The 11,318-nt window shown below is 39.4% G+C and overlaps 1 protein-coding gene across 1 annotated transcript in view; it reads left to right on the top strand.

Annotated features, from left to right (window-relative positions):
• Positions 1-6,826, top strand: part of SLFN12L (schlafen family member 12-like) — a 20,629-nt gene extending 13,803 nt beyond the window's left edge. The window contains 4 exon segments of the mRNA XM_011951844.1: positions 1,189-2,142; positions 2,144-2,265; positions 3,212-3,322; positions 6,276-6,826. Coding sequence (XP_011807234.1) covers positions 1,189-2,142; positions 2,144-2,265; positions 3,212-3,322; positions 6,276-6,826 — 1,738 coding nt within the window.
• Positions 6,827-11,318: the final 4,492 nt, after the last annotated feature.

The following is an 11,318-nucleotide window of genomic DNA, read 5'->3' as shown; positions in this document are numbered from 1 at the left end:
AAAGTGGACCAGGAATGTGACTGCTGAGGCACAGCATCACAGGGAGATTGTTAGGCCTCCAGATGGCTGCTCCACAAGAGGTGGTGGAGCAGTCTTCTCTAACTCTCCTGGGAAGGCAGACTCCCTTTCCCCGTCTGCTGAGTAATGGGTGCCTTCCCCAGGCACTGACACTACCGCTAGACCAAGATCCGCTAGGTAACAGGTGCCTTCCCAGGTGCTGGCGTTACCGATAGACCAGGGAGCCCTCTAATGGCCCTGTCCCGGCGTGACAGAGGGCTCACACTCTTGTCTTCTGGTCACTTCTCACTGTGTCCCTTCAGCTCCTATCTCTGTATGGCCTGGTTTTTTCTAGGTTTGTAGAAAAATAATTGTAGAACAAAGATTATTATAGTATTGGAATAAAGAATAATACTACAAACTAATGATAAATGATAATCATATATAATCATATCTATAATCTATTTTTAGTATAACTATTCTTAATTCTATATTTTTTCCTTATTATACTGGAACAGCTAGTGCCCTTGGTCTCTTGCCTTGGCACCTGGGGGCTTGCCACCCACAATTACCTCATTTAAAACATGGATGTTTGATAGGGAAAGGGCACAGTGAGTTGCTCTGCTTTGCTTGAGATCAATGCCTAACATTTGTGAATCTATTTCATTCTTATAAGAATAAAAAATAATTAAGATTTTTATTGCTGGACTCTCTTAGACCTTATCTGGCAGTTTTCCAAAAGGATTTCCCATAAAAGGAGATAATCAATGAAGGTAAAAGCTGAAATTACTAAAATAAAAAGTAAAGCAGAAATAATATGTATGACTAAAACCTGGTCCACTGAGAAGATAAAAACGTAGAATCCCTCCAGGGATTTACTTAAAGAAAGAAAAGAGAAAACAAATTGTACAATATTAGTGATGAGAAAGGACATAAAGACATATAAAGACAAGATTAAAATTATTAGAATAAGATCATATAAAACAGTTGTAACAAATTTGAAAATTCAGTAGGAGTATAAATTATGACAGCCTTAGCTCAAAATTTGTCAGAAATTAGTTATCTCAGACTCATATACTTACCAGTCTAGTGGGAAATATACAGTAAAGGATTTTTCTGTTTGCCTCATAATGCAGAATTTGCTGTCTCTCTGGTTTAGCTCCTATTCTAACGGCTCTGTCTATTTTACAGAAAAGAACTTCTGCTTGGAAACTGCTTAACTGCTGGGAAAATGAACATCAGTATTGATTTAGACACAAATTATGCTGAGCTGGTTCTAAATGTGGGAAGAGTCACTCTTGGAGAGAACAATAGAAAAAAAATGAAGGATCGTCAACTGAGTAGACAGCAGAATGAGAATATCTCACAAGCTGTGTGTGCTCTGCTGAATTCTGGAGGGGGAGTGATCAAGGCTGAAGTTGAGAATGAAGACTATAGTTATAAAAAAGATGGAATAGGACCAGATTTGGAAAATTCTTTTAGTGATATGCTGCCATTTGTTCCTAATTTCCTGGACTTCATGCAGAATGGTAACTACTTTCACATTTTTGTGAAATCATGGAGCTTGGAAACCTCTAGTGTGCAGATTGCCACGTTGAGCTCCAATTTGTACAAGAGAGATGTAACGTCTGCAAAAGTCATGAATGCTTCTGCTGCACTGGAGTTCCTCAAAGACAAGGAAAAAACCGGAGGGAGAGCATATTTAAGACCAAAATTGCCCGCAAAGAGGGTCTGTGTTGATGTACAAGAAGAAAGTAACATGGAAGCCTTGGCTGCTGATTTTTTTAACAGAACAGAACTTAATTATAAAGAAAAATTGACTTTTACTGAATCCACACACGTTGAAATTAAAAACTTCTCAACAAAAAAGTTGTTACAACGAATTAGAGAGATTCTCCCTCAATATGTTTCTGCATTTGCAAATACTGATGGAGGATATTTATTCGTTGGTCTAAATGAAGATAAAGAAATAATTGGCTTTAAATCAGAGAAGAGTTGTCTTACTAAGTTAGAAGAAGTAACAAAAAATTCCATTGGGAAACTGCCTGTGCATCACTTCTGTATGGAGAAGGGGACGATAAATTACTTATGCAAATTCCTTAGAGTATATGATAAAGGAAGTCTTTGTGGATATGTGTATGCACTGAGTGGAGCGCTCCTGCTGTGCAGTGTTTGCTAAAAAGCCTGATTCCTGGCACGTGAAAGATAACAGAGTGAAGCCGCTGACCGAGAAGGAATGGATCCAGTTCATGGTGGATTCAGAACGAGGTTGACGAAGGAGGATTGGCAATAAGGATACATTTGGCTTGGGTGGCAGGAAGGTTTTATTGTATCTTTGGGATTAGGGACAAGATTAAAAGTCTTCAAATTTCAACATCTAATTTACTAATCTCTGGTGGATATAATCAATACTTCCCTGCCTCTTGTTTTCTTCTACATACTTAGAAGACAGATATTCCATACAATAAGTAAATATCTACTCTTAGTTGCCTTATCTGATGCAAAGATTCTAGATGTTTCTTCTCTACCACATCTTTGCCCACTTTCAAGGAAAGCCTGTTCAATTCTTTTCTTTTTTCTTTCAGAGCTTAGTTTTTGTAACTAACCATTGCTTTCTTTCGGGAACACTTACTCTTTTACTTACTTGCTCTTTCATCTTTCTTTACCCCCTTTCCATTTATTTCCTGTAAAGCCTTTTCCCTCTTCGTCTCACATTTATGAGCCAAACAGTAACCCTAAATTGTACCAATGAGCGAAGAATAATGCTGATATTTTATCTGGTTTTGGAAAAGGAAAGACTCCAGTGAAATTAGACCAGAACTAGCAACTTAACAAAATCTCTGAAAATGCAAGCTTGTCCCTCAGAATCTGCATAAACCCCAGCTTTCCTTCACTAGCCATCACATTCTTCTAATTTTAACTTCTTTTAAAATAAACTCAGTTATATGGCAATGTATTAAGTTGCTATCAATGCATTTTTACTGTTAATTTTCATTCCAAGTATAGAGTGTATCAGCAGCATCAAAGGTTAATTTTACAATTTGTATCTGACCTAGGAATCTAACCACAATATGTAACCACAATATCTAATATTTTGTATTGGGAATGCAGGGTCAGTTCTAAGTAGACTTTTGGCGTACTGTGCATTACTTAGGTTGAATCTGTCTTGTGCCAAATTAAGAGTGTGATTTTGTTTTCTAACATTATTCCATAGTATATAAAGAACTGCCCTCTCCAGCAAGTACATCATCGCCTGTCTCCCAGAGTTGTCCACTTCGTGAATATATTAACTTCAAAATTCAGCCACGGAGATATCACCTTCCAGGTAGTTTAATTCTGGCTTCCATGGAGTTGTTGGTGTGACTATGTTTAAACCTCCTTCTCTTCAAACTAGCTCTGTCTTGACATTTGTTATGGAAGCACATTCTTGTGTTTATGGAAATTCTTTGGTGTTTTTAGTCATTGAATTTGTCAAATTCTATTTCTTTAGCTTTGGATTGTAATTTTCTTGGTGTAATAGAAACTTCTTTACTTGAAAATAAGAGCAGCCCAATTCAGCTTAGTTTAAGCAGAAAAGGAAGAATATACATCATGTCACTGAGCAGTCTGGACTGGCGCCCAGCTTCAGGCATGGCTATATTCAGTTACTGAAGAAATACTCAGCATCTCTGATTTATTCATCTGTTGTTGTTGATAGGCAATGAGTTATTTTCTGTTTTCTGCTATGTGAACAGTGTTACCTTTAATATTCTTATTCAGTCTTTCGATGCATATGTGCAAGAGTTTCTCTTGGGTGCCTAAGTAGGGGTAGAATTGTTGGTTCAGGCAGTGTGTGAATATTTAAGTAATAAGATAATGCCAATAAGATAATTTCCAAAGTAGATGGCTCACTTTACTCCCACCAGCAATATATTGAAAATGCCACATCTCTTCCAATGCCAGACTTCTCTCTTCATCCTTCTGCTTGTTCTCCTCTTGAACTTCTTTTCTCCCTCAGTCAAATGGGTATAAAATGCTATCTCTTTTTGGTATGCCTTTCCCTGGTTATTGATTGGGTTGGGCACCTCTCCATATACTTATTGCCTTAGAAGATATTGTATCTTCTGTGAAGTGGCGATTCTGTCTTTTGCTCATTTTTGTAATAGGTTTTGTCTTTTTCTTACTGATTTCTAGGAGCAATTCACGTATTCTAACATAAAATCCTCATTTAGTCACAGATATTACAGATTTCAGATGTCTTCTCCAAGTTCATGACTTGCATTTTTTCTTTTCGCAAGGCATATTCTCCTTAGTAGTTTTAAATTGGATATAGTCAAACTTACCATTTGAAAATTTTGTGGTTTAGTGCTCTTTGTGCCTTGTATAAGAGATCTTTCCCTACCCGGGGGTTATCAAGATATTTCTGTTTATTTTCTTTTAAAAATTTTAAAATTTTACACTTAACATTTAAATATGTAATCCACATCCATAAGCAGTGATGTAGGGGGCTATTTCATTTTATCCCATGTGGATAACCAGTTTTCCTAGATCCAGTTACTGAAAACTCAGTTTCACCCACTGATCTGTCACGCTACCTCTGGGATATTACTACATACAATTGACCCTTGAACAAAGCAGGGCTTAAGGGTATCAAACCCCTGATGATTTTTATCCATTGATTTCAATTTTCTGAGCCTGTAAGAGAATCAGGACATCTTTATCTTTTCATCTATTTTATTTTTGGGGGGATTTTAAAAAAGATATTATAGTAATTTTAAAGTCTCTCTTTGATGACTCCAATATCTGAAGCACTTGCCAGTCTTTTTCTCTCATCCAGTTTTTCTCTTATTTTCTAGTAATTTGTTCTGATTTTTATCCTGTCTCTTAATTTTGTATAGTATCATGGATTACAAATTGTAGAGACTTCAGTAGATGTTGCATTTCTCCAGCTAGGGTTACACATTTTTTTTTTGGCAGGCAGATAGAGCACCAGTGATTACTTTTATTCTTTTGAAGTTTTATTTTATGCTTTTCTAGGTATAGTAGCTTTTAATTTTGCACAATTACTAGGTCATGGCTCTTCTGGGGTCTTAAAGTCTGGGGTATTTACCAAGACCCCTCTACTTGGCTGGGAGTTGAATTCCAATTTGTGTCTCCTGAGCACCATGAAGCTGATGAAATTGATGTTCAGCTCTTTAATCTCCCAGTTGATCAGTTGATATTTTCCCCTTCCCTTCCCTTCCCTTCCCTTCCCTTCCCTTCTTTTTGTGACAGGGTCTCACACTGTTGCCCAGGCTGGAATGCAGTAGCATGATTACGGTTAACTGCAGCTAATTTTTGTATTTTTTGTAGAGACAGGATTTTACCATGTTGCCCAGGCTGGTCTCAAACTCCTGGGCTCAAGCAATCCACGTGCCTCAGTCTCCTAAGTGCTGGAATTACAGGCATGAGCCACTGCACCCAGCCCCAGTTTATATTTTCTTCTGTGTTTCTAGCATCTCACCTGTATTAGCCAGTGAGTTGAGGGAAATTTGTAGGTAGATTTTGGCTTCTCTGCAGTTTCATCTTCTCTGGGATTTTGCTTCTGAAATCCCAGCTCCTCTGGCCGCCCTGAATTCTGACTTCTTTTTTCTTTAGCCTAGTAAAACTGCTGATTTCTGTGTGGGCTCTATTTACCAATGCTGTGATATGGAAAATCTCCTTAGGGAAAAAGCAGAGGTGAATGTAAAGCTACTTCCTGTGCTTCTTCTCTATTAAAGATTGTAGACCTTTAAGTCCTGCTTGTATTGGTTGATCTCCAGACCTTTACATTATAGTTTTATGTTATATATACGTATATATATACATAAATTTTAAAATATATGTATAAATGTATACTTTTTTTTGAGACAGGGTCTCACCCTGTTGCTCAGGCTGGAGTGCAGTGGCATGATCTCAGCTCATTGCAGCCTCAACTTCCTGGGCTCAAGTGATCCTCCTACCTCAGCCTCCCGAGTAGCTGGGACTACCAACACGCACTACCATGCTTGGCTAACTTTTTAACCTTTTTGTAGAGAAGAGGTCTTACAATGTTACCTAGACTGGTGTTGAACATCTGGGCACAAGTGATCCTCCTGCCTCTGCCTCCCAAAGTGGTGTTATTACAAGTGTGAGCAACCATGCCTGGCCCTGATACACTTTTACACAGCTTTTATAGTTGCTTTTGGTGGGAGAATTCATCTGATACAAGCTGCTTTGTATCCATGGCTTAAGTTGGAAGTTCTCAATATTTTATAATTTATCATTATTTCCCCATCTAGGGCTATCAGAAAAGATAACTTGTACTCCAGAAACCCTCTGCAGAAATCTGTTCTCACAACATGAAGGACTTGAGCAATTAATATGCGAAGAAATGGGCTCTGTCAGTAAGGGCTCACTAATCTTCTCTAGGAGTTGGTCTTTGGATCTGGGCTTGCAAGAGAACCACAAAGTCCTCTGTGATGCTCTTCTGATTTCCCAGGACAAGCCTCCAGTCCTATACACCATCCACAAGGTACAGGATGAGGAGTTTAAAGGCTATTCTACACAAACTGCCCAAACTTTAAAACAGAAACTGGCAAAAATTGGTGGCTACACTGAAAAAGTATGTGTCATGACAAAGATCTTCTACTTGAGTCCTGAAGGCAAGACAAGCTGCCAGTATGATTTAAACTTGAAAGTAATTTACCCTGAATCCTACTATCAGACAACAGCTCAAACAGTGAAAGACTTGGAAGAGGCTCTTTCAAATATCTTACCTAAGGAGAATTAAATCTTTTTGTTTGTTTGTTTGTTCATTTTGTTTTGGTTTGTTTGCTTTTACTTAAGATGAGTCTCGTTCTGTTGCCCAGACTGGAGTGCAGTGGCACAATCTTGGCTCACTGCAACCTCTGCCTCCTGGGTTCAAGCAATTCCCTGCCTCAGCCTCCTGAGTAGCTGGGATTACAGGTGCCCGGCTCCACAGCCGGCTATTTTGTTTTGTATTTTTAGTAGAGACGGGGTTTCACCATCTTGACCAGGCTGGTCTTGAACTCCTGACCTCGTGATCCACCCGCCTCAGCCTCCCAAAGTGCTAGGAGTACAGATGTGAGTCACCGCGCCCAGCCAGAGAATCAATTCTTTTACAGATCAATTCGCCTTTGACATTTTCCAGTGTCTCCCAGATAATCAGTATAGATAAGGATGTTTAAATCTTGTCCAATGCTCACTTGAATCATGGAAGATGGACTGGGCTACAGAGATATTTTTCATTACATATTTGATAACATTCTCTAATTCTGTAAAAATATGCCTTTGAAAACTTAAGCAACTTGATGTGATGTTGGAAAACTGGGATTAGCCTATGTTCACTTCTTCGTAAGTTCTTTATAGATATTCCTTAAGGGATATTAGGAAAATTAATTATCTACACATGTTTGCCATACCAAGATGTCATTTGACTATAAAGGAAATATCTGACATTCTTATCCAATGGACATGGAAAACATAGTTCTCTAATATCTTCTTGAAAACTACATTGCAATGAAATTCAGCCAATGAAGAGATTAATCAAAATGGAGAATTTGCTGAGGTGGGTGGATCACTTGAGGTCAAGAGTTGTCACCCAGGCTAGAGTGCAGTGGTGTGGTCATAGCTCATTGCAGCCTTGACCTCCCGACATCAAGAGATTCCCCTGCCTCAGACTTTTGAGTAGCTGGGACTACAGGCATACACCACCATGCCCAGCTAACTTTTATATGTTTTGTAGAGACGGGGTTTCCCCATGTTGCCCAGGCTGGCTTGGAACTCCTGGAATTAAGCAGTCCTCCTGCCTCAGCCTCCCAAAGTGCTGGAATGATAGGCACAAGTCACTGTGCTTGGCCCTCCATTAATTTTTAGAATGGCATAGGTAGTGGTAACTACTGTTAAATTTTCCTTCAGGCATGGGAGTGTGGGGTGTATGTTTTGGCAGAGACAAGGAGTATGCTAGGATGATAGGCTAAGCAGACAGCACACTCAGAAACATAATAGAATCCCTGATATCAAAGGAAAAAAGGCCAAATGTTCCGTGTCCAGTTTGTGCCTGAGAAGACACAGTCCATGGGTGTCACTGGGGTGAAGGTTTTTGTGTCTAGGGTGATGCCATGTCTGGTGCAGGAGCCAATTCATCTCTGATGGTAAGCTGGATCGGTGTCATCTGAGGCAGCAGCATCTCTAACAGTGAGCTCTTATGCAGGAAAATGTCATCTAGGATATAGGTCTTGAGCATTTCTTTTAAGTGGATACAGACTCAGGTTGATGTGGGGCTTAGCATTTGCCATAATTGATTAAAACAATGGCTTGTATGGAGGGTTGGTGCCTCCAGATGGTAAAACAACAAAAGCACCCACATCAGTAGTAAGATCAGCAGGCTGAGCATGACAGCTCATGCTTGTAATCCCAGCACTTTGGGAGGCCAAGGAAGGTGGATTGCTTGAGCTCAGGCATTCAAGACCAGCCTGGGCAACATGGTAAAACCCTGTCTCTACAAAAAACATAAAAAATTAGCTGGGTATGGTGGCGTGTGCCTGTGGTTGCAGCTACTCAGGAGGCTGAGGTGAGAGGATTGCCTGAACCCAGGAGGTAGAGGAGGGGAGTGAATCATGATCATGCCACTGCACTCCAGCCTGGGTAACAGAGTGAGATCCTGTCTCAGACGAAAACAAAAAGCAAGAACAAACAAACAAAACAAAAAAGATAAAAAGAAAACAGAATGGTGTGCAGCTGCATTTGACAGAGTTTTGGTTTTTCTTGCTTGCTTGTTTTATGGTTGAAGTTTAGGCTCAAACGGGTCCCATATCAGATAAGCAGCTGCCTAGCCCATTGGACAATCACTATTAATTGGTCCCCAGAGAATATGCACACTTGCTGTGTCCTCCTGATGGGAGGGGTTTGATATTGAAAATCTATAAAATTAAGGCCTGGGGCAAGATAAAGACACATTGAGAGGTCCATTTGTTGGACTGGAACTTTAAAAGAAGTTGTTTGGAGAGACTCTTATGTTTCTCAGTTAAAATGGCTATTTGGGACCTATTAGAGTCATGAAAGTTTTATTGAATACCTCTTTTTCAGGAGCCCATTCAGGGTGTATTTTGCAATGTGAAATGTCTGCCTTGGTTATCACCTCGGTAATTGTAAGGCCTCATATGGTGGCCTTAATATACACAGGCATGTGATTTTGGATAGCTAAGAGGAAAGAGGTTCTTAGTGTTCCTTAATCTAAAAGGGACAATTCATTAGGCAATGGCTCAACAGTTCATAAAGAATGTGGAGATGGGGCCATTTGTTGGCCAGGGCATCCAGCATTCAGTAATATTCCACCTAGCTCCATCACGTATGGTGGTTGGCAGTGGCATTCATATAGTTTGTGAACTTCTACTGCTCTTCACTCAGTCAATCCAAAGGAGCTTCCCAGGTAGCCACGGGGTCTGGGGGAGAGGTGACCTCCTCCAGCACTATGGCATCTGGCAAGGGACCAAGGACAGGGGACATCACTTCCTTCTGCGTGTGAATATGCTAGAGACCCCAGGACAAGGTAGCCTCCTTGAGACAGGATAGAGACAAACCGGGGCCCTCTGAGGGGCTGAGCTTACAGGGTGCTGTTTCCATGACCGAAAGCATAACAGGTAGCCAGGTATGGAGGGTCATGGACTCAGAATCTGTGAGAGCCTCTATGTCCAGTGGAGCCCAGTATGGAGCTAGTAATTTGTGGTTTTAATGGCATATAGCCTGAGGCCAAGAGCACTCAGGCAATTCGTAGCCATCACAGGTGGTCTAGACTTTAGGAGGCATGAGTAGAGCTTGTTAAAGTCTCCTCAGTAAAGGAATCTCTGCAGGCACCAATGGGTGTGTCTGTTGGTGTTAATTTGGATAGCTTGTAGAGCCTTTTTTTGAGGGTGCCACATTTAAAGTGGGTTGATTTATAAATTACAGTATCAATGAGATTAAGTAAAATTTGTAAGTGAAGAATATTTTGCCATGAGAACACAAAAAGGATGAAAAGATGTTGCACTTTTATGTCCATATGAGTAGACTAAATGATATCTCCTTGGAGGAGGTTATTAATGTAATATCATATCTGTGCTCCCAGAGGAAGGTGCATGCACTTAAGATCTTGTCTGTCCCTATCTCTTTAAAAAGAAGGCCATCTGAAAAAGCCATATACTGTATGATTCCAACTATATGACATTTTGTAAAAGGCAAGATTATGGAGACAGTAAAATGATCAGTGGTTTCCAAGGATTAAGGAAGTGGGAGGAATGAATAGTTGAACCACAGAGGATTCTTAAGGCAATGAAAATTCTGTGTTTGATACTATATAATGGATATATGTCATTATACATTTGTCCAAACCCATAAAATGTACAAGACGAATGAACGCTAATGTAGAAGTTCCAATGGATTTTGAGTGATTATGATGTATTAATTTAGATTAATTGATTGTAACAAATGTACCACGCTAATGGGAGATATTGCTAATGGGGGAGGCTATGCATGAATGCAGGCAGTGAGTATATGGAAAATCTTTGTACTTTCTGCTCAATTTTGCTGTGAACCTACTCTAGAAAAATTAAGTATTAAAAAGGATCTTGTCTGTAAGATGTGTGCATCAATGCAAAATTGTGAAGGTACTGAGGTGTAGCCTGCAAGAGGTATATTGTGTCTTTTCCGCAATGGAGGCAAACTACAGTGGAGTCTGTTGAAATTGGCATGGAATTGAACATATTGAACATATTAGCCAAGTCTGTAAGAACAGAGTATTTAGCAGTTATTGACTGGATAGAGTTAGTAATTTTAGTCATATTAGATACTGGGTATGAGGCCCTAGTAGATAAGTCCACAGCATTAATGTTGTAGTCCTTCACCGTGAGGTGCCTGCTGCTTATTATTTTCCAGGTTTAAGAACAGGCAACACTGGGCTGTTAAATGGACAAGCAGCAGGGAATAATTATCCCCTTTATCCCTTTTATGTTATATAAATGAGGTTTTATGTAACAACTTTCAGTCCTTCAAGGGACTATTTTAACTTACCTTGAACCATATTAACTATTTTAGTGGGATTTATATGATCCTATTTTATCAAGCCAATTTTTGAGTGCCAAAAATTTAATTTTAATTTATTATTTATTGTGTCATGGAGTCTATGTTCAATGTGAGATACTTTAAGGCACTGAGTACAACAACTATGGGCAATTCAATCAAGATATAAAATAAGGCATAGCTATTTTTAAAATGTGATTTAGCTATCTTTTAAATTTATTTGGGGTATAATATTAAATTTGTTGGAATCTCAGGCATAAGCATAA

This window comes from Colobus angolensis, unplaced genomic scaffold (assembly GCF_000951035.1).
Source record: "Colobus angolensis palliatus isolate OR3802 unplaced genomic scaffold, Cang.pa_1.0 Scaffold329, whole genome shotgun sequence".
Classification (NCBI taxonomy): domain Eukaryota; kingdom Metazoa; phylum Chordata; class Mammalia; order Primates; family Cercopithecidae; genus Colobus; species Colobus angolensis.
Note: the sequence above shows the minus strand (reverse complement) of the source record. Positions and strands in the feature narration are given on the sequence as shown.